The following is a 27449-nucleotide window of genomic DNA, read 5'->3' as shown; positions in this document are numbered from 1 at the left end:
TGTTCCAGAGAGGGCTTCCCATGTTTCTCAGAAACATACATCCATGAGTTTACATCGTGAACACTTGTTCATTTAAACATTGTTAAAGATCCAGCTTTAACCTATAACAGCCAGGAAAATTTGAATTTTAACTGAGTTTCTCAGTGCAGTAGGGATTCTTTTCCCACACGGTCTGTTACTGTCACTGCACTGCTATAGCACTATCTCTGTTTCTATGCACATACCCTTTTTATCAAGCAACACCACGGCTGTATCATCTCACTTGTTACATTTCAGAAGATACTGGCTCTGAAAATCAGCATGTTGTGCTATTCCCTACATTTATTTTCATTCTGTTTCTTAAAAAAAAAATACTGGTATCTCTCTCCTTCTCTGGCTTCTGTGAAGGGAAAAACAGACTGTCGTGGCAGTGAGACACCTTGGCCTTGCTATCTGAAGAGAGTCTGTAAAAGGTTTGCACCCAGCGTTTTCCCTGTCCTCAACTGCTCAATCCAGATGACAAAACCTCAAGTTGTCAGTTTCTCACACTGTGGACCCTAAATGCTGGAAGAACAGGTCTGTAAACAGAACTCAACAGAACTTTTTTCCTATTAAAAAAAAGAAAAACCCTTACATTACATTTTGCCTGCCTAGGCCAGTAATTTGTAAATTTGTTTTCAGGTTTACCTTGTCAAGGTCAGGCATTCTCTAAGATAATGCTGTATGTTGTTCTGTTGAACACAGTCCCAGTGATCAGGTGCCAGGCCTGGTGTAGATTCTCTTGTTTGCTGTGAGATGAGGAACTACAAAGCCTCTGGAGTCGGGGGGGGTGAAGTAAAATCGAAATCTGCTCATGTGAGAACAACCTGCAGTGTTGGGGTGAGGGGAAAGACGAGCAGCTGGAGCAAGGGAAAGCTGCTGCTTCAAAATCACACCTCTGATGTGCACAAAGCTCTTGGCCTTCAGGGAAGGATTCATTCACGGGGTGTCCTGTGGGGAGCAGGGATACAAACAAGCAGTGCCCATGGCAGACACACCTGGGCAGTGCAGCCAGGGAACTCACACTCTAAAACGAGCTTTCCCAAATGATTCTCTGCTTTCACAAGCTGCATTTACTCTGCCCTCCAGCTACAGAGATAGAAGCTAAAGGAGCGTAATGGACTGCAAAGGAACCACTGAAGCTGACTCCTGTAGTTCCTTACAGAGTCTCCATTGGACTAAAACAGTGTTTTACAGCGTTTGATGCTCAGGTAATATCTGCCAAGCTGTGCTGTTCTCCTGTCACTGCTGAAGAAGAGAAATTAAGCTTCTGGCACCAGTGTGGCAGTTTCAGTTTGAAGCCAGGTAGAAACATTAATTTTGTGTAGTGGTTTTGCTTTGTTAATCTGAGATTTTACTAATTTTGAGATTTCCTGGCTGAGGTACTAAAGAGTGTGGTGGGCTTGGTGTTGGTTAATTATTAGTGTAGTTCACTAATAATGGTTTCCCACTTCCTGTGGCACAGCTACAGCAGCACCTGTGGCATCACGGAGGTACTGGACCTAAGGCACCTTTGTGGAAGCACCTTTTGTGCATCTTTTCCAGGTAATAAATGACAAGCTCAGTCTTAGATGGGAATATTTGTGTAAAGTAAAGCCATTAGAGCTAGCAAGAAGTGCTCCAAAATGCAGTTTTGGGAACGTTTTAGATACAGATGTCAGCTACTGCAGTAAATCAATTGCAGTATAGAGCTGTGCATTTCTGTAGACAGCATACTTCTATGTTCCAGAAACAAATGTATTATTGCCTGAAGTGATAAATGTTTTTTGTATGCTTCTTTCATAACCCTAGTTATTTATGGAAAAAATGTTTGGTTGCGGGTTTTTTTTTGGGACACAGCTTGTGAAAATACAACTACTTCTTGTAAAATGAAACTTTATTCTAAAATGTATCCAAAATTGCAAGACACAAGCACCATTAAACAGATAAATAGACATATATTTATATACAGAGAGCATCAAAACACAAAACAATTGTTAATATAATTCTTATACCATTTTAATGAGTATCCATCAATAAAACTTTACAATTTAAAGGAGACTTTTCAGTTGCAAAACAGTTGTAAAATCATATGTATAAATTATGTTTACTACAATTCCAATAACAGAGGCAAAGTAAAATACAAAAATAATAATCAATACTGCAAATTCAAATACAAACCCCAAAAGTAATGCTGCACAGGTACATATGTACACTGGATGAATTCATGCAGCCAGGCAGTGCAACAAATTAACTGCTGAGTTTAACTTATCACAAAATGGAACCACCATGTCGAAAAACAGAAGAAAATATACTTTTGTAATAAATCATAGTGCATTTTGAAGTTAGACTTTATAAAATGATTGTTGAGTGATATACTTCTAATATTCCCCATGTGATCTGAGATCCCCCCAACTCCTTTTTTCACAAAATAAAATACAAATGACAAAAGCTAAAAACCCCACTGTAGAACAGAGTCTGATGTACTGGTACCATCTTGAACGCATTTGTTTTTAATTCTCGGTATCAGACTTGTTTGCAAGTGTCCATGTCCACAGGGACACGAGTTTTTCCTTGCTACCAGGAGTAAATCTTTCACGCTCCAATGCTATCTCCATAAACTGCAACTCACACGATGCTTAGACTGCACTGGTTTGAAGAGACACAGCTGAGCCTTGAAAAAAGAACCCTTAAATCCCTATGAAGCACAGAGAGAGTAAATGGAGGATAGAGAGACCTCATTATTCCTGAAGCTCCTATCCCTAATTGCTTTAATTACATAAACAGAGATTAACATAAGAGGCTTTTATGGCTTGGGTGAAATTTCTGCTAATTTGCTGGGCAAGTGCGAAGCCTGTGTCTCTCCACAGAGCTTTGCCTTTCACAGTGCAGAGGGCTACAGACTCTTTTGGTTGGTGAAAGGAAGCCTCAGGTAACTATATAGAAAAATACCTCTGCAGTGAAAATGTGGTAAAGAAACAAAAATTCAAAACAGAACCTCTGGAAAACTGTGACTTCTTGTGTAACAAAAACATGGCTGTCACCTTTCAGGTCTGTGTTGGTTGGTATAGCATGAACACGTAGATAAAACTGGTTAAGTGTCAAAATTATATGAGATACAATTACACAGTCTGACACTTTTTTCTTAAAATCTTAAGTGATAAGCACGCTCAGTGTTTTCACTAGGAAGTTACTGCTAAAATGCTACATTTCGTTGCTGAAAAGACATTTATAGCAGCCTGTAAACTACTGAAGAGTTGCTTCCTGCATCCTTTGTGCTTCCAAAACCCCCCTTTGAGCCATCACTAACTTGTGAATTAATGGGAGTTTTGAGCAAAAAAGGGATGCGGAAAACCACCTGTATTGGGTATATAATGTAGCAATTTATACAGCAGCTCTTCAGATCTTCCAACATGCAAGCACGTGTAGAGAGAAGCTAAGAGACAGCATGCACTGCAGTGTTGTGTCATTGTGCTTATGTCTGCTGAGGGCACTATGGCATTTTCACTCAGAAAAACAGAAGTGTTAGCCCCAGAAGACTAAAAGAGCCAATATTAATGAAGCCATCAGCTACTGTTGCAGTAAAGAACACCCCAAAACAGGGAGGAAGTTCATCTGCTCGTAGCATATACATACTGAAGCTGAAGAGAATTACAAAGGCACAATACAAGCCTATATTTCTGGTAAATTATATATATTCATAAATTTCTGCTCATACCACCTCAAGATAGTGAATGGTACAATAACAACTGAAGGTACAAATGTTAATTGAAAGTGAAGCTCTACAAATAAAGGACTGTTGGAGAACATAGCTCATTACTTGCTACATTTCTACTCTTCCCAGGTGGTGAGCTCATCCACCTTTACTCCACTGGCTGACAACAAAATGGTGACCCAGTGAGAAAACTGGAGCACTGTCAGATGACAGACAAAATGGCTTTGTGCATCTGAAAATGTGTCAGTGAGTGGCTGCCACAACAATCCTTCCCACTGCTTTACCTTTGGCTCAGAATTCACAGAGAAACCAGGAACAGCAACTGGAATTTCATACCCATTTTCATGCAGAGCTGAGGCTGAGATAACCCATGAAAGTAGCATTTTGGTAACTTCAGCACTCAAAAATATTGAACAGCAGAGCAGGAATTGTACCAGCTCATCATAAGAAACAAATCTCCATTTTTCTATTCGCAGCTGCACAAGATCTGTATCATTTCCAACAGCAAATGACTCACAACTTAGGAAATAAAGTGAATGGATCAATACTGCTCCTGTTAAACTCATAAAAAGTGACACCCACTTTTGTGTGATGAAATTACAGGGCAGCTGTGGAGGCAACTGCTGTCCCAGCCCAGCTCTGAGAACGTGGATGCCCGATGAAGGTGGAAGGTGCAGCTACAACATTTGAGTTTTAATCTGGAGCAGTTCCTCAGATCGCCACAACAACTGGCACAACTGCTGTCAGGATTTCGTACCGCAGGTAATGGAGAAGGGATTGAGGGGAACGAGAGGAGGAACCTGCTGGAAGCAGGCTCTGCTAACCCACAGTAACACTGCCTGCAGATCTGCTCTATCTCACATGAGTATTCCCTCATCTCCAAACCAGCACACCAAATCCCAACACGTTTATCGCACATTTCCCTCCAAAAACCTATCATAAACTGCCATTACTACACGTATTCTCACAATCCTCAACCAGGACCACCTAGATTTATTCCTTAAAGCTCTCAGGAAAGGAGTCTTTAGCCACACCTGGAAAGTATGAACATTAATACCTGTGAGTTACAAGCTCACAGGTGAATTTAAAAGCTGCATATGCTATTGCTGGTGTTGATTGATCTATGCAATGGTTTTACCCTGCGTTGCTTCCAAAGAAAATTGGCGCAGGTAACAAGAAAGCCCACTCCAAGAAATAAAGGTGAGGTTTCCTAGGCAGGGGTAATCACTCTAGAAATGTTCCAGCAAGTTGCAAGTTCAAGCTACAGCTGTTCATTAAAATTGAAGTAAAAATAAAGAAAATAGCACTACAGGGCAGAAATCTTATGCTTGAGATTGAATTCAGAAAGTCATCTGTAAGACACTCGGATTCAGGTTCAAAGGAGCTGCATTATTCTTGCCCATTCCAAGCTCAAACAAATACAAGTTTGTGTAGAGGTGTGAGAAGCCAATTGTACACACTTGGATTCATCCCACCTAATTCCAGCTGTTCATCAGTGGTGAGGGCAAATGATGCCATAATACAATCTCCCAGAGGCATCTCCACTCATGTCCCTCCTCTGACTTACACAGGAGACCCAGGCTGTAACTTTAAGCCAGCTGAAATTAGGGCAGGATGAATCAGGCCACAGCATGGAGCGGAAACAAGTCTGATGTGGTGGCACAGTATCACCATGACAATCCAGTCTGTCACAGGCCTGTCTGAGGCTCCCAGCCAGACACGCTTTGGGTCAGTGACCCACAGCACCCGTGCCTTTGCAGCTCACAGTCTGGCAAGGAGCTCATCACACACTGGACAGTGAGGCTTGAGTTCATGACGATCCCCCAAAGCAAGACCCGGAGCTGCCTGGGACTGCAGCCCTCCCAGACAGCCCAGAGGCTGCCCTGCAGAGTTACACACAAGGTCTGGAGGGGTTTGCAGCTGGAGTGGTTACTCATCCTAACACAACACGCACACATGCCCACGTATCCATGGTGCTGTGGGAGTTCTGCATCCCCACGCCTTGGCTAGGGCATGGGCTGGCTCCTGGCAGGAGCTGTCGGTAATGAGGATGAAGCACACACTGAGGAGAAATACAGCGTTCTGAAACACACATTTGTGAGATCCCCAATAGTATCAATAGTAACGATTAAGGTCAGAGGCAGTATCAAGTTTTGCATGCACTTTCTACATTAGTATTTATATAGACAAGTTTCATTCTTGCTGGTTTGTAAAATTACTGAGGTTTCCTTTACTTCCAGAGACTGGAACATTAGTTTCATTTATGATGTTGAAAGTCGTTCTTTGTCTAAAATACACCTACAAATACTTGGGATTATGGGACAGGGATTGCCCTGTTGTTCTCTGTAAAGGGCTGAAGTAACTGTAGAAATATTTTTTGATCTTAGAAATACAGGGAATTTATCTACAAATCGGACTGTAAGCATGAGGAACACTTACTGCAAGTTCTCAAAGTCTTTCATGAAAGGGTGAAGGTGCAAAGTCATTAAGACTGCCTTGATTCTAAAGATTAGCCTACTCATTTAATTAAACTATCAATAGAAACACAGAATTTAAAGTAATCCAAGTAAGAATCCCCTTCAACTTTCCAAGCTTCTTCGCTTTTCCCATCATTGCCTTTCAGACTAGACAGGACTTGAAATTCTGATGTCAGAAACCAGCAAAGAATACACAGACATTTTCAGGTCTTTGTTGTATATCATAATAGAATGCAGAGTCCCAGAATTCAGGTTATTTTTCTCTCTCAGTAACCAGACAGAGAGGTCAAATCTCCTTAAAACACCACCTCAGGTAAAGCCTACGGTGGGTGGGGATGAGGACACAATGCAGGGGCAGTGCTGTGCCTCTTGTGTGCCCCTACAGATGGGCTTCTGTCTTGGCACTGCTGCAGTTTGTGGGGAATAAAAAACACAGCAGCTCACACATCTTTGTAAGGCAGCAGCCTGCCCAGGTGCTGTGCCTGGGGCACCCCTTTGCCAGGGGACACTGCACAGCTGTGACACCTCTCAGGTGTGCCCCAAAACCTGCACCTGCCTGCTCCAATCCAACCCCAAGCTCTCAGAAAAGGATATGAACTGGGTTGAATTCTCTTACATTACATTTAATATTTCTGTAAATGGCTTATAGATCTGCTGTTTGAAATAAATTCTGAAACCACTAAGCGTGCTTAACAGAGCTTCAACTCTATGTGGACAGCGAGTTCAGAGGACAGAACAAGGACTTTTGCAGTATATAATACACATGGCTGTACAGTCAAAGGCCACGTCTTGCTTCAAAACAAGAATTTACAGTAGCAAGCAGTGGTGGCAAGATTTCTTACACAAAACCTACAGGAATTTACAGGATATGTATGGATCACCGAGGTTGTAACACCAGCAATAGACAACACAGAGTATCTTGTGCAATGTGAACAAAGTTGACAGTAGTTTACCAATGCTGTAAGTAATTCACATAAATATGCTAACCCACCAGCTAACAAAACTTCCTGCTCTTTCCACCAGAACCAGGTGCGTGTACAGCAATCCATAAAAACAAAAGTGGTTTGTTTTTGTGGTTTTAGCCAAACATGCACAAAGCAGATGCACTCCAAGGGGATACTTGCCAAAAAACAACAAAAAAACCCCCCTCAAAACTGGTGTCCAAGCACACACAGCAATTGGATTCACGCTTCTCAAACAGCCATGACAGCCAAAGTTTATTGTATGGATGCTTTTTGTCCTGGAAAAATAGTAATATAAAAATTCACTTGATTTATAACTGACAGAAAACTCCAGCTTTACTCACACCACTCTTCCATATCTCTAATTCTAGCCCTAATTCATTCCAGCCCTACTTTGGGAACTTGTGTTCTCTTCCTTATCCATTAATGTAAATGAAAATCAAATCAAAACTACAACATAATCAGAAAAAATAAAAAAGACAAGAAAAATGAAATTGAAAATAGCTTATACCTGCTTTTGGATGTTATGTTTATTGGCAACAATTTAATAACACCACTTTGCTTTCCCACTAAACCACTGCATGTGCTCTGTGTCTCTGTTACAGAGAGCTTCAGTAAATTTCTACCTCAATTAAATATATCCTGTATTTGGGATTTTATTTTTATCCAATCTGCAAGACAAAAATGAGCTTTTCTTTCAAGCTATTTTCTATCATTGTTAGGAACCATCTCGGCTGATTTGTGAGTATGTGGGATGCTAACTGTCCTCATCTCGAGCAGTGAGAGCTCTCAGGGTGCTGCACTGCCACTCCTTATCTGGTGTGATACTCAATTCCTCTCTATTAAAGAAGTAAACTCTCGGCAGCAGGGCTCTAGTTACAGGTATGAACAACTTCCTGCATGCCTGTTGGGCAAAATGCTCTTATTTTTGTGCAAAGATTTGGCACAGTACATTTATTGGGGAAGTCCAAGTGAGAGAGGGTAAAACATGAAGATTAAAACAACAGAAGTGAAGCCTAAAATATCCAGTTCATCCAATTGACAATTTGACTCCTCAGGGGTCAAAGCAGTTGTTCCACAACAATACTTTTTCCCATCAAAAGCAATTACTGATGATTTCAGTATCTCTGCAATAGCCCAAACTCCTAGACTGTACAGTCTATTTCCTAGGCTATTGAGAACACATCACCTTTCAAAATCCCCATGTTTTGTGCTGATTCCCTATGAAAACTGATGCTAAAACTGCCAGAATTTTCTCTTAGCAAAATCCAGCCTCTTGTCTCAGCATTGTAAAATCGTGGAGGGATCCCCAGAACCTAACGGCAAGAAGAGTTGTGCAAGTTCTCAAGAGAACAGCGAGGTAGCGAACGAACACCTTGTTTCTGGTGGATAACTGCCCACTCCTGAGCCACCTGACCCTGGGAACAAGCCTGCTCGACCACTCGGTCACTCCTCTGAGACCACAGAACCCTGAATCATCCACGGGACACACTGCAAACACTGACTAGGCAAATTAAACCACTGTTTGTGAATTAGGCTTTGTACGAGGTCACACAATTCAGATGTCAAGCTGTACACTTTTGGAGATATGGAAGGAGCTTTCAGCATGAAGTCCAGCTGTATTATTTATAGCAACTAGGCAGCAAATCTCTTTTATCTGATTTCCCCAAAACCATGTCTTTCAGCAAATTTTTACAATGCTGAAGTAAAATAAAGAAAAAGAAGGTGATTTTCTTTTTGTCTCTCCATTTCTCTTGCGCAGAAAACTGAAATAGTGGCTAGAAAGTGACCATTTCAAATTATAACTGAAAACTGCATTTATTAAATTTGAAAACATGTAGCCAAGAAAACCTTTATACATTTTTATGGCAACTTTTCCTATTACATGAGAGGCTTTCTTACACATTTTAAGCTTAAATGAAGAACAGCAACCAAACAGAAGTTTGGACTAAAACTGCAAAGCTGTTGACTGTGTGGAGGGAAACTATGGCTGCACAACTGAAAACAAGATGAAAGAACAAATTCACAGAAACAGTTCATGTCATAGTGAACAAAGCTCTAATAAAGTAAGAAACAGAAGAAAGCCAAATCTGTTCTGCATGTCAGTACTATTGATACATAAACAGGCTCCTGCACTAGTAAAATCTGTGAAATAATGTCTGCTTAGGAAAGACTTAATTTGAGCTCTAGACTGTCCATGTTTAAGCATGGGTTTAGATTATTACAGTCCTACTTTTTAATTTCCTGAAGGATACCACCTGTTCTTAGATCTGGTTAAAATTAACTATGTGCAGGCTCAATTTGAAATCAAGGTGAAGCTGTTGGCAGGATCAGAATTTTCATGTGCTCAGTAGATGATCCATGCATTTTTTCTAGATTTGGTACTGTAATTTGTTTCCAATATGTAGACACTATACAGGAGTGCACTCAAAGCAGTATTTTAAACTCTCTTTTCTCATTTTTCAGGTTGAAACATCATTTTGGTAATTTCAACAGACCCTCTGTATTTTTCTCTATGTACTTTTTTACACTTGCAGGTAAGTTATATATTTGACCCAGACTAGGGCGAAATCTTACCCAAAAAATGACTTTATGTGAATGGTTTGATCAAAGTTTCAGCAGAACTGGCACAAGCAGCAGTTTACAGAACTGTGCCAATATCTGAAAAGTAGAAAGAGCTGCATACAGCAAAATTTAAACCTAACTAATTTATTTCTGAATTTCCAGAGTTATTTTGAATCACTAAATCATGAATTGGATCCTCACTGTGAGATAAGAATGTTGGAATAGTTTACAGGAGTTTATTTGAAAGATGTGCTTTGTCAGGATTCCCATATTTAAGGCCTGAACAAACCCAAGTGTGTCTGTGACAGCACCCACAGCTCTATCACCACTTATGGTGAATTAAAGAAAAATAAATTTACCTGTACATTTTACATCATTAAGGTATATTTTACGTTCTTGAAATGCAAACGTGTAGGGTGAAGTACGGAATAATCCAGTCCATACTTAGCCATGGCAACAACAGTGGATCAGAGCTGACTAGGAACAGGGGAAAACAATAAATAAGTGATACAGAAATAGGACCCTGTGTAACATGTATCAGCTGAAAAGTAATTTTTGAATAAAGTGATCAACACTAAATATTGTAACAGCTGGTCCCTCATTAAACCTAATTCCAAATCATTTGCACATGTAGTATTGCCACAGAACAAAGGAAAAATCAATTGGTTTTAGGCAGTTCAAGAAGCTGTCCTTTGATGCATCCTTAAAGAAGCAAGGTTCTATTCTACTTCTTCCCAAGTGGAATTATTAAAATAAATGATTAGCCTATATATTTCTCATTGGGTATTTCTGTTGGAAGGGAAAGGAACAGCTGGATGTCCTGGGACATGGAACATTTAATCCTACACTATGGGGAACAGGCTGAAAGTCTGACAGTTATTATTGTCTCTGAATATGTGACATGTTGGGTGGCCAGGGCTCTGCAACCAGAGGGCTTCCAAAGAAACAATGGAATTTCTGGGGGTTGGAAGTGCAAGTTCCAAACTGTAGTTTTTCCTCATTCTCAGGTAGTTAAGAAAATAATGTAATCCCTACATGCAAATATCCAGGTATTTTGTTAATGCACACCAGGCCACATGCTTTACTTGTGATTCAGACAGGTAAACTTCTTCCTTGCCTCAAATCCTGCTTTTAGATAAGGTAATAAAATCTGGGTGACATGGACATCTGGATCTGATCACTCCTTTCCATAGGTTTGAGCAACAGGCAAGACCCTGGTTTCACTGTGAAGTTCACTGGTGAATCCAGTTTCAGCTGATTTCTACAAAGCTGGAATATTTGCAAGAGTTCTCACAGCATAACAGATTCCTTACTCTCCATTTCTGCTACTCTAAGATTTAATCACTTCTGTTTTTAAGAAGGCTTACTTCAGCTTTGCCTGAAATACCCATTTACAGAATCACCTTCTATTTACTTCTATACTAAAGAGCAAGATCTATCTAAAAACCCAGTGTGAGAAGACCTACCCTGCCCCACTTAAAATAAAATTCCTACCAGAGCTGGACAAGTTCTAACATTATCAACAGTGCTGTTGCATAAGGACAGAACCAAACAGCAGTTACATTGCTCCTGGTATCTGGAGCATAAAAAATGTAAGAGGGAGCAAACACTGAGTGCTTGGGAATAGTCTTTCTTCCCATATTGATACTCCAGATACCATGAAAATCCTACAAGGATTTGTAAGCAAAGGAAAGAGAAAATGAACAAGCAAAAAGCCCTGTGCACATAGGATTGTTTTCTAATGGTTCAGCTGCAGAACCTGGCCTCTCCAGGAGCCTGGTAAAGCCTCGGACAAAGCATTAGTGGCACCAGCTGCTGCCTGTGGGGCTGCGTGGGTGTGAGAAATGCAGGACACAGTGAACCCATCATGTGCTGAAAGGACATTGTGCTCCTGTATCAAAGTGAGGATAACGTGTTTTAATATTGATATCCAATCTGTGTCAGCAGTTCCATGCACAGGTTTAAAGGTCAGACTTCCATCCTTCCAAGGTGCCCAACAGCTCACTGACCTGGGAATGACCTTTGGCACTCGATGCACTGTTCCCATCTACCTTAGTCCAGTGGCAGTGACACCATCTGACTGAAACTGGGCCAGAAGGAGCCCTTGGGCCCCTGGAAGGAGACCACAGATATTACAGGTGGCCAACCCAGGCTGCAAGGACACCTGGACTCTGGCTGTAATGGGGACACACCAGTGGTGTTAGTGACAACAGCAAAGGGTCTGAAGAAATTACACCTGATTTTGTGTTTGTGACTCAAGCCAATAGCAGGGTCTTCCGGCATCTTTGGAAACACCAACAAAGTGTTTTCCAAAGAGAAGCAAATGAATGTGACTTTCACAATCAACAAGAATGCAGTCTACAAAAGGGTATCATGACTATCTAGGTCATGTTTACATCTAATCAAGTAGTTCTTACTAAAAAAGTAATGCTAACCAAATCTTTGATACTTCAATGTAATTTTGATCCTCTGATACTTTCATCTTTGAGTAACCCTGACAGGAGAGTAACGTGTTAAATCTTTTTATTTTCATATATCACATACACGTATAATATATGGAAATAAAAATTAGTTAGGAGATTGTAGAATTCCTTGCACATCCAGCTACCATCACAAACCCATCACATATGGGTGATATTCCTTTACCACAAGTTCATAAAAGAGAATCCCCTTGCACACGGATAGACCACATCCCAGAACTGCTCCTCCTCTGCAGGTGGCTCCTCTGGATTAAAGTCCAAGGAGAGGAATTTGCTGTTTGTCTGTGGCATGAATTTCTGCTGAGCCATTTATGCCTGCTGATCGTCAGCCTTTGTATCACTACAAACTGAAAACCTTTGTTTTCCTTGGGGAGCTGAAAAATCATCAGGAACTAAGCAAAAGTACCATAACCTTGATTTCAGAGCTCTGCCTGAAGAGAAATGGGAATGCTTCCAGAAGCGCTTCCTTTAGGCCTTTTTCTGCATTCTGGCCCCAGCTTTCATGCCTAACTGCATGTCCTCCTTCTAAAAGGGCCCAGACCTTTGTTCCTTTCTGTTCATGGCAAAAGGTAACACCCTCACAACAAGGCTAGTAGTCATAAAAAGTTTACTGTGGCATTTTGGCTCAAAGAAAAAAAAAAGGCTGCTGACTGGAAAGTTTTGTGGGAATTAATTTAATTCTGGCAGATATGGCAGAAAACACACACCCAAGCAGCAGGGTGACCTGATTTTCTAAATGGGCTTGGGAAATACTGTTTATACTCAGGAACACAGATTGCTCATATATGTTTGAGAATCACTTAAAATGGGAAACATAATTGTAGGTTGTTGGAAAATGTTTTGGTGATAAGGACTCTACTGTATTTCCACTAACTACCATCCCTACAGAAGACCATGCTAAATAGAAAACTCAATTCCAAGGGCAGGAGAAGCCCTGACACTTTATTGCTAGATTCTATAGCAATTGGAGCTCACTTACAGTAACCTTATAGTACTCTATATAAACTGAGAAGCTTGTATCAAATTCAGGCTTCCATTTAAAATAGATATTGCAGATATTAGGCTTCAATTAAAGAAGAAAAATAACCTTCAGTGCTTTTTTTTACTCTTAAAGGCAAAGTATCAAAAAAAATCCCCAAACTAGGTGAAAGTTATTAAATTTCTCCAAAAAATTAAGATGAGCTTTCTTCTATTTCTTGAGACAGTACAATTTGTGATTCACAGGGTAGCTGGTATCAAACACAAGGTAATGAAAGCTCGTATAAGCAATTTTATTCCTATCCATAATGGCAGACACTAACAAAATCAAAAGAATTTATCCTTTGAGTTCAACTTAAAAAATAACTTATAAAGCAGTGATATATGCAACATAAAACAGTTCAGGATGGGAGAGGGAAAGCAAATTTTAATAATTAAAATGTAAACGTGAAACAAAAAAAAAAAGAAATGGAATAAAAGTCCCTACTTCTGATTTCTACGTAAGATGTCATGTGATCCTATTTGACAGTGTCCTGGGGTCTGTGTGTGTGTGTGTGTTTGGGCGTCACACACACACTCCCCACGCTGACCCACACATGTACACACACAGACAGGCGCTGGCAGCTCCACCTCGGGCACTTCTCTCATGCCACTCCTTACAGTTGTCTCAAGCATGTTTGGGACCCACTTTCTTGACAAAACAGGGGAGATGGTAGGAGAAAAAAAAAAAACAGGTGGGTCTGATTGTGTCTGAGATCCTTTAGTTAAACTGTACACTGGGACGAATAATTTTCTTCTGCAGTAGCTCTCTGGAGAGGGCCAACTCACTGTGGTCTTCATGGCGACACTTGTGAACGGGTCACACGCTCATTGTCATGCTAGGGGAGTACTGGAAAAGAGGAATCCACAATTCAACAAACATTCTTCCCCCCCAGCCACAGGTGTGGGTTCAGAGCTCCTTGAGCTCCCTCCTGAACCTGTGCTGCAGCCTCTCTTGGGGCTGCAGTTCAGTTTGTGTCCCCAGAACTTCTGCTGTGCTTCTCTCATGCCAGAATACAGCCACTGCTGACAAAGGACACGCCCCTGAGGGCTGCTCTGCTGTCACCTGGGTGCTGTGATGAACCCATGACCTCACTGAGGCTTTCTGTTCCTCTTCCTGCCCACTGCTGGCTACTGGGGAATTTACCTGGGCAGGTGCCTAGTCTGAAATAGACTGGCTGCATTCGTGGCTAGCTGAACCACACAAGGTTTTGAGGAATTTTTGATTACTTTAGGGGAAGAAAGGAACAAAGATATGTATGACTGATTCAGTTAGGCTTTTGGTCTGTATTGTTTTGTGTTAGCAATTTTCGGGGGCAAGCTGAATCACCAGTGGTCATTCTCCTTTATGTGAACCAAAAAACCAATCCCCACATCACACGATTGTAGTGACACAAACTGAACTGCAGCCTTTACCCAAGCTACAGCTACCCTCAGGTTAGCAGTGCTTCATTGAAGTAATCAATGGGACACCACGGTGCCTAGAAGAAATGCACATCCACACACCTAATTTGCTTTTAAATTGAAAACTGTGGATTGCAAAACCAGTTAATTTGGTCTAATATCCTCTAAGTAGAGGAAAATGTTAAAATGCAAGATCAGCATTTTGAAAATTGACAGGAAAAAAAGGAAAGGTAAATTTGCCCGTGCAAAACCACATGTGCCCTACATATCCTGCCAAGTCTTGAGTTCCAAGCTGGCCATTTCCAAGTGTCCAAGCATATAGAAAGAGTATTTTAGATGGGTCTTCCCTGTAATGTAAATTACAGAGGTCTGACTACCAGCTCTGAGGCTTAAAGCAAAGCACCTGCTCCAGTTATGTCCTGTATCTGAGCCGAGGTATCTGGAGAATCACTTTGGGAAAGGAATCAAAGCATGGTCTCAAGTTGTTTAGGACTTTCAACTTGTTATTAAGCCCTGCATTGCTACTTACCCCTAACCAAAATTCCTGGTGAACAGCAAATCTCCCTGAGAAAGGACTCTGTGGTAACACCTATTCTGAGCAGCCAAGCGGCAAAACATGGATCAGAAAGCAAAGCAGTCCCCCAGGGTGAGAGAGCAACCCCTGTTACAGAGCCTGCAGTCCCTGGGAGCAGAAGGGATGCCCCTGGCATGTGCCACTCCTGCCTTGCATGCACACACCTCAACAAAACCTTGAAAAATCTGAGTCCCTGGCTCTTCCAGGCAGCACAAAAACACCCGGAACCCAGGGAATGTCTGAGAACACTGATTTTCTCCAGAGTACCACTGATGTCCTCTTGTTCCCACGACCCTGTTTCAGTGACCCTGGCTGCCCTCAGCACAGCAGAGCGTGCCAGACTGGGAGCCAAGGGCTGCCAGGAGCAGGGACCACGTCTCATGGAGCCTCTGTGCTTTCTGCCATTTTGGCAGATATTAAACACTGCTCTTTTTAGGTTGTGTATGACAGCTTTCTTCAACACTCCACACAACCTGAATGTGTGCCCACCAACAGCTAACTGGCAGAAACTCTTCACTAGCTGAAAAAGAAAACCTCCCAAACCCCCTCAAAATCAGATTCCCAGGAAATTTTCCATGGAACTCAACTGCGCTGAGATCTAAGAGAAGCTGTTTACTGAGCAGTAGGTCACCACTGGCACAGGTAATGAGGTTACACTCCTACTTAGGGACCTAGAGGTGGATTTAGAAACCCAGCTTCAGGCACATGAGTATGACAATACCAGACTTGCTCTGTAAAATGTTTACATCACATTTTGCTGCTTTGAGCATTCCATATATATATCTAAAAAAAATAAGCATAATTTTCCCCAGAATGAACACTAGTGGCACCTCTGCCTTTTATGGGTGTAACAGCACACTGCAACATGGAATCTACTGGTGCTCTCATCACATACTTCAGTGTAAATCCTGCTTTTTCACTGACCTTGTGGCCCAGAGAGTTTCTGCAGTGAATCTATGCCTCCCACCTATTCCAGTTTCAGCTCTCTTTTGCACAGCATTTTTTATTCAAATCAATACTGTACTTTCAGAAAGTATTAAAAAACATGCAAGACACAGTGCTGCACTACAAGCACACTACAAAACTTGTAAAGTTTCTTTTTCTATACAAAAGGCCACAGATACATGTTCACCTTTGCAATCCAACAACCCAGGTAATGGAATACTTACACTCTCGCTCTGAAAAGGGTTTAGGAAGTTTCCACCCATCTCACTGTCATCCCTGGGAGTGCCAGGCTGGTTGCTCATGCTCATATTACTGGGAGAGTTCTGTTAAAAAAAAAGATTACAAAATACAGATTCAGTGCTGTAGGTTTCAGTTCCTTTCCAGCCTCACCAGGTGAGCCCAGGGCATGCTCCACACAGAACTTGGTGCACTGGGCCTCTCGAGGATGAGAAATCAGCCCCAGCAGGGTTCTGCATGATTCAGTCACTAATTTTAGTCTGTTAAGTAATGTTCTCTTCCCTGAAGCAAGGATTATTTACCTGTGCCTCATTTTCAGGCTATAGCCAGCATCTGCTTCTGCTGAAGTCAAGAAAAGCTATAAAAGGCTGCAGCAGGGATATGAGGAAGCTCTGTCACCACATTAAATCATGTGGTTGAATGCAGGCACGTCTGTGAGCCCTGACATGTGTGAGTTATGGGTATGTACTTAAAGATAGACAAAAGATGTACTTAAAGGCAGGATGGATCAGGTCTGCACAGACCTTTGCAGACTGAGGGCTGCTCAGCATGGTCACAATTCACTGAAATAGTAACAATCTAAAGCCTTGCAAAAATTAATTGTTACTCTTTCCCTTACAGAAGTGCACAGAGACCTCTGAAACTTCAGAAGCAGAATGGGTGAAACAAGGTAATTGCCAGAGGAATTATTGTGCATCAACAGCTCACACGTGGTTATTGTACACACTACCATCAGTCAGGTGCTCTTACAAGCTGCTTTGCAGTGCCCTGCCATGCCTGGACCACAGGCAATCCTCATTCCATCACTGCTACATCTCCGACTCAGAAGACTCATGATGGAAAAAGAGAAGTCAGGGAAAAGGAGCAGTGAAACCATGGACCTCATAATGAAATCCTTACATCTATCACAGTTCTTTCCTTGGATTTTTTTTTTTAATTCAGAAAAATTGAACGCAATATAAATATAAATACCAAACCAATTAGATACATGACCTGCAAGCAGAAATTATTAACAGCATCTGAAATGCAGCTCAGAGAGCTGGGTCAAAAGCCCTGCCTTAGCCCTTCTGCTTTCTTCAGTCTAATTCACTACTTCCACAACTGTGGTCCTCAGACCACTGGACAACACGTCCATCAAAGACAACTGAAGCCTAACGAGGCTACTGACATCAATAACAATAACAATATTGACATCCATTGACATCAGTGAATCAGGTCTGCTCTGCAGTGCAGCCAGCACAACAGACATTCAGGGACCCAGAGCTCAGAGAAGGCTGCACCCACTGGCTCTGCCACTGCTGCTGTGCCCTGAGCAGCATTAATTCAGGGCAGCCCAGAGCCCGAGTGACACAGGAGGTCAGGCTACACAGCCACAGCACTCCCACCGGCCTCGACACCCAGGAATATACAGACCTTGCCACATTTCTTTTATATGATGCTCCTGCACTTTTGCTTGTTCCTGGGGGATTTCCCCCTATTTTATGTTGCTCTGTGTAGAACTAAGCTTTGGCATTCTGCCATTGCTGCAGCACGCCAGCCCCAAAGGGCCAAATTCCTGAAAAAATCCCATTGTAGTGACTCCCCCAGGCTGCTTTTGTGGCCACTTGGGGTCCAGCACTATAGCTCCAACTGGGATTTTCCAAAGCAAGGGTGCCCCTGGTGCCTGCACAAATTCCATGGGCATTGCAATAAATGCAGGTTGGTAATTTTTATTTAACACACATAATTTCAGTTCATTTACTGCCCTTGTCTGAGCTTACTTCATAAAAAACTTTATGTTCTGCCATTCAGATAATTTAGTCAAAATCTTCTCTAGAAAGCTATGAATTCTGTGAGCTGTACTGATTCTGCCAGGACTGGATCCATTTTCTACAGACAACTGTTTTACAGGCAAAATTAACAGCATTTTTCTTTTACTAACTTAAAAAACACAAAGATAAAAAGTTATTTCCATGAGTTATTCATGCAGGCTAACATATTATGAGACTTTCAAGTAAATTGTTTAGGACCCAAGTTTACAGAGCTGCTGATACCTGTACCAGCACATCCTGACCAACTAAAAATGGAATACAGGCTTTAAAAATTATCCCATGGGAATGGAAATGTTTTGGATTTTTTCCCTTAAAAATGCTGCAGTTTGCAGTAAGATAGTGAAGAAAAACCACAGGCTTTGATAACAATGTGCTGTATGCTGGTCACCTCACAGGAGGGTTTTATCGAATCCCTCACTGCACAGCCCAGCACAGCACAGCTGAGGCAATGTGGTCTTTTCCATCCATCACTTTACATCATGAAGAGTCTGAAAATGTTATAAAATTTAAGAACACAGGGTCCTCTTTATTTATGCCCCTTTACCAATACTACATCAGCTCATTCCCACGTTAATGGTGATCACATCCATAGAAGTTTTATTTTTACAGAAGTAACATATTCAAATATTGTTTTTATAGATGCCAAATCCCTGCAGATAAAACTCACATCCTTTTCCAGCTATTTAATGATTTGTGGCATCAAAACAGTGTTTCTGCTGAAAGTACTTCTTAATCTAGTTTTTGGAAATTTATCCTGAGGATTAAGATATTAACATTACCTTAGAGGTGACAAACCCAATCCTGCAACACCCTAAGGAGATTGTCCCAAATTTACATTTGACTGGAATTGATTATTAGAACTGGTTTCATTTATTTTAAGAGTACCAAAGACTACAACATGATCAGTCAGATTATGAACTGGAGGTAATTATATATAATATAAATATGATACAATAAATGTGTATAACAAAAAGATTCATAATGGAGACAAAGAAATGAGTTTAGAGTGAAACACTCTAAAAATTCCATATATTTGATTAGATACTCACTTTGGAAATACTGTCCATGTCTCCTGAGCCTGAAATTAAAACAGACAATTGCTCAGTTAATTTTGAGTTGAAGCTAATCCAATAATTTTTTTTTTTTCACAGAAAATACATAGTGCAACATCAACATTTTAAAAAATAACCAACTTAGTAGAAGTTTACATTTGGTACAGAATAATTCACTCAATCAGTCTGAGGCTCCATCAACTGTTGCTGCACTACATGTACTGAGTATTTCTTAGAACAAAACAGATCATCCTGATGAGCAGAGTAATGGAAACCAAATAAAATTAAATATAGTGAGTGCAAGACAATTGAAAACTGAGGGCTTTTTTCACATGCTGTAGAGCTCTCACCTCAGGTAAAGCAGAGAATAAGGGAAATGCAATTTTAGGATGGATGAATGAAGAAAAGGGGTTTTTTAGCAGCAAAAGATATGTATTTTCAGGGAAGACAAATTCTGGAAGAGTACTGAGTACAAAACTAGAAGAGATCACAGCAAAACCATCAGAAATGGAGCTGTGGGAGAAGACTGAAACAGCTCCTTCACACAGCCCGGCAAACTAGGGCTGAGAAGGAATATGATTTGCCTCTCTAAAAACACCAGATACATAGATGTTATGAGGAGTTATCTTGTCATGCCCCAAAAGGATAAAGTATGTGCTAGGTACATGTAAAATCCTCCCATAACTTGCAATTGAATATTTCATTTTAGCTGAGAAGAAAAAAATTTCAGCCTGCAGAAAGCGATAGAAAAAGGTGTGGCTGCCTCTCACACAGGTTTTCATTGACTTGAATGCAATGTGCATCATTACTAATTAAACCAACTATCCATTTTAGGATTGTAATGGGTAAGGAAAGTCTGTAAAAGTGTCCCTGTATAAAGTAATCTAAAATTTCAGGGACATGTTTCCTAAAACAAAAAAAGTAATTCTCTTTAGGAGATACAGGCCTATGCTGAATTGTTATTGTCCACAACAAGTCTGGTCACTGAGCTTCAATTACTTCTTTTTTCATTGCCACAGCCTCTTCAAATCATTCCCTTCATCTCACTGATGTACACAGAATTTTTTTCCATACATTTTAACAAAGTGTCTTCCACAGAACTCCAAGAATTAGTCCCAGAGAACAGCAGGGGCACTGGGAATTCAGCATTTACTGTTACTGTTACCTAATGATCCGTTCATATGGTGCGAGTCCATTCCACCCAGTCCGCTCATGGGTCCATCTGAGCCTGGCCCCAGTGGAAACTACAAAAGGAGCAGGCATTAAAAACTCAACAATTACTTATCACACAACCTAATAAAGAGAAAATATTCCTCAGGAGAAGGGAGGGAAAAAAGTAAGGACAAATCCTCAGCTCTGAATGAGAAGACACTGTCAAGTCCCATTCAGACCTTTAAGAGAAGGTGTCTTGTGAAGACTGGAAACCAGCAATTTTGGGGTCAATTCCATGATTTTTGGAGACTGTCATCTCTGTAGGCTGGAATCCAACAGAGTAATTATTTATTATTTACTTCAGTTTTGGTTTTGTATGGCTTTTCAGACTGCTGCTGGCAACTCAGCCCCATCCCCACTGGCGTTATAGGAAACTTTTATCACTCCCTTAAATCCATCAGTGATTAATTAACAGCTTTCAAACCCCACCTGACCTACCCTAACTTGTAAAGCTCCTCATCACCTTCACAACTTGAGCAGTTTCTATCCAATTAAATAATTAACCTTAAATTTAGCTCTTCACACATTTAAAAGATACTACCATTTTAGCCAAACAATCTGCAGTTTACTGCATAATGACTTAGCATATCTACATATATTTATTTTAAAGTTCTACTGGCAGGTTCTTTTTCCCAGAGGCCCACAACTGAAGAGCCACCCATTAAAAAGGAAAGCTTAGCAATAATGATAGCTGCTGGAAACACAGTGTTTGGATAAACAAAAGGCTGCTTACATCAAAGAAAGATGTAAGAAAATTCATATTTACATTAGGTCTGTTGGGCCCAGGTGGCACAGCGTTCATTAAAGTGTACATGTTGTCTCCAGAGTTGGTTGAATCTGTAATAAGAGATTATTTTAAGTGCTAAAATACACTTTTCAATGAAATTACTCACCTCATACATTTCCTGTCATTTTGTTCATATTATTACTGTGCCTCAATGCTATACACAGTGGCAATATAATGGCAGATTTTATTCTCTTTCTATCCACTGCTGCCACACAACAGGGCTATGAAAAGAAATAATTGCCATGGTCCCCAGGTGACTACTTCTGGGCTCTAGCTTTATGCATGACTATTAAAAGGTTTATAAATCACCACGAACTTGTAACTATTAAATTCCTAAAATCCTGTTTCCTGGAGTTCTAAATTTCTTCACTCATCTTCAATATTATTCATGAAATGGGAGTTTGTTTCTTATCAGTACTTCCTGTAATTTGTTTTCTATCTGTAATAAATGATAAAAAGCTTCTCCTTACACAGACTGAGAGTTACAGTTTTCTACTCTCATCCCTGTCAAGTCCATATGAATTTGAATATATCCTAGTCTTCAGTGGAACACTGTGCAAAGATCCTTCACTCCTGAGGGAGGCTTTAGCTGATCTATCTTCGTGGTACAGCCTGGTGCAATGCTTGCAGAAAAACCCCAAAATGACAAAAACTGGAAGGACAATGACCTGACAAAAGTCTGTATACATCCCTAAGGGGACAGTGTGATCTAAAAAAAAAATATTGGCAACTCTGGAATATCACTATCTGCACAGAGAATAAAAAGAGCTCAGCACTCTGCACCCAGACCCTCCACAAGCCCATTCCACACCCAATGATATTCTATGTACAACAGGAAAAGAAATCAAGGATTTTGTCTACTAATCAGTATTTCCAAGATGATTTTCTAAGCATTAATCCAAGCTAATAATTCCATTACATACAGAGCACTACATATCACTAGAACATTCAAAGATGCTGTCTGAGGAAAAGGAAAAGGGGGAACAGCAAGGTTTTTAGCCTGAAGTAAAATCAGCCTATTAAAGTATTTTTAATATTCAGTGAGGCAGGCAAAAAGTTCTTTATCCACCAGAACCTTGTGCAACACACATCCCTGGCCGTCCCCAGGTTCTGGGAAAAACCTGTCTGCTGTCCTGGCTCATGTCAGAACACACAGGGATGGTTGGGCTAAGGAATCTTTGAGCTGGTCTCAGAGGTGAGTAAATACCTGGGCAAAACTCACAGGTAGCCAATTTCTAAGTGTTGTCATGCTTTGGAACACAGAACTTCAAAATATCTGAATCTTAGGTTGCCTTTTTTGTTTGTTCATTTTCTGGAGGAGTTTTATTTGTTTTGGTTTTGATTTTTATTTTTATATATTTAAATCCCAAGAATTGTATTCAATGAAGTAATATACTGGTGCAGTAAGTTTTTATGGCCACTTAGGAAACTTCCCTACCCTCCTGTGCTGGAGAGGTTAGCAAGTAGGGAGAAAAAAACCCTGACACAGAAAATAGAGACCAAATAATTTAGCTATCTGAATAGGAAAAGAAAAAGTGTACTTCCTAAAATCTCTTACAATTCTGTTATTTCCAAGTATATTTCAGTACCTGCAGGACTAGGCATGATGGGTGTTCCTGGTGGCCCTCCACCTCCTGGAGGACCCTGGGGAAAGTAAAAACTGTCAGTTAGCATGAATTAAAAGGTTAGAGAAAACCTAAAATGGACACACAAAAAAAAACCACATCAAGGAATGTATATTTTTTAATGTTTTGCTTATTTCCATGTCACAAACCTGATCAAGACTAAGAAACAAAAAATGCTCTGGCTGTTAAACAAATAAATATTGACTTTCTCTAATAAAACATACGTAACTGCTAGAAATAATTATTATTTTCATTGCCATATGGATATTACTGTACTTTACCTCTTTTGTTATAATTTAGAACAGCAGATACTCTGTTCAGATAGGGATATCTTTTTCAGTGGCACTGATTACAAGGGTCTGGGTGTCCTGTCTGCTTACAGGATATCTGTCCATATATTTTTTACCTATACACGTTTATCCATAGATTTACATCCACATTTTAACCAAACCCATATGACTCCCTAGGCATCATAGGCTCTCCATATCCTTTTTAGCTATATACTTGTGTACTAAGCTCACTTACTTGATTTTTTTTAAGGGCTCTCTCTGCATGTTTTTCAATATCAGATAAAAAGATGTAGGAACAACTAACACACCATTTATGAGAAAAGTTACTTGTCCTCATTAACTTTTTAATCTCATTTTAAATTTGCTTTTACTTTCATGGTTTGTATTTTTCCTCTCGTACAGTTTCTTGGTATCAACTATTTTCACTCTGAAAATATAATATTAATATATAAAAAGTATATATTTGTATATTTATTGAAATCTTTTCACTAAAAACCTTTTTAGGAGCTCTCCAGCCCATCCCTCATCTCCAAGAAGTTGCTCTCTATGAAGTCAAATATTCCCAATATGTCTTTAAACTCTTCAACAATAGAATGCGGCAAACCCACAAAACCTCCTCCAGAGAGAGCTCTGTGAAGTTCTGCATTGAAAGAACTGATTTGGAGACAGCAAATACTGACTGTTGTCATTAAGTTGTGACAAAATGGGGCCTATAGTTACAGACACTTGCAAGAATCATTACTTCTCCCCCATCTAATTTTCTAAATAAATGACAAAATAAATTGCTTTTAATTATATAATTCTCCCTCCTCACCCTGTGACACCAGCCATGTGCATGTGACAAGAACAGAATAAACAATATATCTGCCTTAGAAGAGCTCCCCACCATACAGATAACCTGAGCGCAACAGCAGCAACAACAATAGGAGTCTAAAATAATAAACAAAGTTAATCTCCAGTTACAGAGACAAAATCCAGCACTACCCATTAACACCTTTTTCCTGCAGAAGTTCAGAAACTCTCACACAACATGGTTTTTCTGAGAAAGCCAAAGGGCTTTTTGTCCTTCATTATTGTAGACAATACATGGTATGAGGTACAGAAATGTTTTTCCTGAAGTGAAGCAGCACTGAGGGCAATTTGGAGCAGGCTGACAATGATTCTGGTGCTGAGCACCCACATCTGACCAGGGGGACCTGGGAAACATCGGTGCAGGCCAGATGTTCAGCCAGCACACGGGGGCTCCCCTCAACATCTGGGCTGCTGCTTCTCTGCCCAAATGCGACGTGATGTCCAACAAACACACACAAAGGCACTCACCACGTAGTTCCCAGGAGAGGCTGAGGAATAAGGTATCTGTAACATCAACAGAAAAAACAGTGATTTTGGGTCCCTCTGCGCTGGGATGGGCTCCTGCAGCTGCAGGTGAAAGCTGATTCAACAACAGTGACTAAGGACACAGCTAAAATCATGGGGAAATGCTTCTGCTGTCAAAATAAACACCTCTTTTCAGCAATTTCAAAAAATTGACTAAAAAAACCAATAAAGTATTAAAATGTTAAGGTGTAAGATTACTAAGGCAATGTAGTTTATAAGGTGTATGGGCTCAGGCAGCACATACTTGCATTTCAGTCAGCAGGTCTTCAGGGTCAGCAAAGCACAAACTGAATTTCTATGTTCTTAAGAGATACCTAAATTTGAGTACAATCTTGACCACGAAAGGAAAAGAAGCTCCCACATCTTTCACCTTAGGAGATACTGGTATTTATTTCCATTTTTTATTTATGTTTTTTCAAGGACAGTGTCCTGGAGAAATCCTGTGAATAATCTGGTTTCCTTCTCTGTTTCTGCCTTTGCTGTTATTGTCTCCAAAGGAACACAGGCCAGTGCTGTTGTGGGAGCAGCAACTGCACTGGCAAACACAAATTTCTCTACAGACAACTTGTCAGCCAAATTACTGTTAGAAATAAATCAATTATTGAACTTGCCAATTGATTTCAGGGACTGAAAAGACTTTAACTATCAGCTGAAAAATGTCAATTTTAATTGAATTTATACAAAAGAAAATTGAAGAATTTCACTAATAGAATAAAAAGCCAGAATTGAGAAAACCAGGAAGAACTGTTTAGCAGGGCAAGCCAAACCCACCTTATCCATCTACAAGTGCCAAAAATGGACACTTTTAAACTAATGATATATGATCCCTGAATGAAGAATTTCTGCCTTCTGGAGAAATACCAGAAATGTCCTGCTCATGTAGGATGCCAGGACAACCTTTATGTTACAGCAGGGTTGGGCCTGGCATGAAGATACTACCCTAAACACAAGAGATGTCAAATATATTTGTAATATTTACTTACAGAATTGGCATTGGTTGGGTTTGGCCAAGGTCTACCACCCCCAGGACCCCTGAAACAGAAGAAGAAGGATGAGACACAGAACCACCCTCATCCTCTGACCAGCTCTGGGGTAAAAAACAACCTGCTTCCAGAGGAAGGAAATGGCTTTTTTCAAGCTAAAGTGTGTTTACAAACCACAACTACACTAAGTTAAAATGCAAGAGCAGAATTTTTGTTGTTGCACTGCTATTCAGTGCAACAGAAAATAAATTCAGAAAATAAATTCAAGTCATAAAATAAATAAAAGTTCAGTCATAAAATCAGTAATCTTGCTCACATGATTAAGCACATGCCTGAAGTGCTGAGGATGGATTCATTTACTGTGCATCTAGAATACTGCAGTATAGTCAGGTTTCATTAGCAAAACCTGTGCAATTAGCTAATAAATGTTTTGGGAACACCTAATTTGTAAAAGAACAATTTATACAAAATAGGTTGCTATGATCCCTGTATGGCGATGAGGATGATGATGATGACCATGATGATGGTGACCATGATGAGAACAACAGCCATGATATAAATTTAATGTATTACACCCAGAAAACCCTCACAACTTTTGCTGTTATTTTAAGTTTCTCACCCTAAGCTAAACCCAGAAAAATATTCTGGGGGTGAGGCTTCTTCTCTTAACAATGCAGAGGGAACTCAGACACACCAGAGGTAAAATCTCCATGCTCACAGTCACAATGTCTCAAATCCATAATTATTTCTGGGAGTACCAAGAGCTCCTGCTTATTTACAAACAAGACCGAATCACTTTCTGAAAGCCCTGACAACAGAGAGGCAGAGCAGATGACAAAACTTTCACATTTTCAATGGCCTTTTGGCCTCATTAACTGTAGAAAAGCAACATTAACCACTGCTGCTTGCCAGGCATGGGAGAGAGACTGAAACACACAGAAAGAATCACCCTTCATTAATGAGTTCTGAAAGTTCCCTAAGTCTTGCAGAAATAAAAGCTATTAAGTGCATACATTGCCTGATGGATTTAATATTGAATCTTTTTTTTTTTTATTACATTGTTGATGAAACTATAAAGGAACAATCTCAAAAAAAATCAACAGAAAAATTATTTATTTCCACTGCCTTTATTGTTGGAATGCTGGAAATCAAGAATGTTGGTATGGTCTTTTCTGCATCATCCAAAGAAAGACTGAAAGAGAAAATGCTCCTCAGGTCAAATATTCTGCAATTTCTCCTCTGCTGATGATCACATAGTGAAATATTAACTTTTTTTTTTTTTGTCTTGCTGTTCTTTTTCTTATTTTTCATTGGTTTATTGGATCCTCTCTTTCAGAAAAATCAGGAATATCTGTAACAACACTTTAAAGCCTGTTTTCACCCCAAACCCTTGCACTCATTTCTGTGACATGTACTGACTCAGAGACAAAACCAGGTTAAGCCACAGGAATATGGAAACTTAGAAATTACACTGAGACATGGGAACTCACCTTTCATCTAAAAAGCTGTTGGAATTTTCAGATTTATTGGACAGCTTTAAATACAGACTTAGAAATCACTGCAGCAGACTTAGAAATCACTTTCTGCTGGAAAGCCACATGGATTTTGTGGAGCCAAATGCTTATAAAACACACATTAAAACTCCCAAACTGCAATTTTGTTTTATTTTTTTTTTAAATTTCATGCAATCAGGTCTTTTGTCTTTTACTAAATGTTTATTTTGGAAGCACGAACAAGGTCATAAAACATAACCACACAAGCACCAATTCCAAAACTTCACAAAGCCTCTCTTGCTATGACCATTTTTTTTTGCTGCTAATTTTTTAGAGTTTATCCTGTAAGTATCAATCCTGGCTTGAAAAAATAAAAGTCTGAAATTTCAGTTTCCCAAGAGGCAAATATATTCCATCAGGAAATGAAACATCTAGACTCAAGTTTG

At 40.1% G+C, this 27449-nt stretch overlaps 1 protein-coding gene across 1 annotated transcript in view; it reads right to left on the bottom strand.

The window, feature by feature from the left end:
- Window positions 1–1879: 1879 nt before the first annotated feature.
- Window positions 1880–27449, bottom strand: part of SSBP2 (single stranded DNA binding protein 2) — a 122131-nt gene continuing 96561 nt past the window's right edge. The window contains exons 10-17 of the mRNA XM_014309463.2: window positions 25511–25559; window positions 24471–24506; window positions 22825–22879; window positions 21215–21285; window positions 20402–20480; window positions 19234–19262; window positions 16361–16459; window positions 1880–14063 (exon numbers count right to left, since the gene is read on the bottom strand). Of these exons, the coding sequence (XP_014164938.1) occupies window positions 14034–14063; window positions 16361–16459; window positions 19234–19262; window positions 20402–20480; window positions 21215–21285; window positions 22825–22879; window positions 24471–24506; window positions 25511–25559 (448 nt within the window). The 3' untranslated portion in view covers window positions 1880–14033. The remainder of the gene's footprint in view (window positions 14064–16360; window positions 16460–19233; window positions 19263–20401; window positions 20481–21214; window positions 21286–22824; window positions 22880–24470; window positions 24507–25510; window positions 25560–27449) is intronic.

The sequence above is a fragment of the Geospiza fortis genome, unplaced genomic scaffold (assembly GCF_000277835.1).
Source record: "Geospiza fortis unplaced genomic scaffold, GeoFor_1.0 scaffold43, whole genome shotgun sequence".
Taxonomy (NCBI): Eukaryota; Metazoa; Chordata; class Aves; order Passeriformes; family Thraupidae; genus Geospiza; species Geospiza fortis.
The sequence above is the reverse complement of the archived record's forward strand: the minus strand, read 5'-3'. Positions and strand labels throughout refer to the sequence as shown.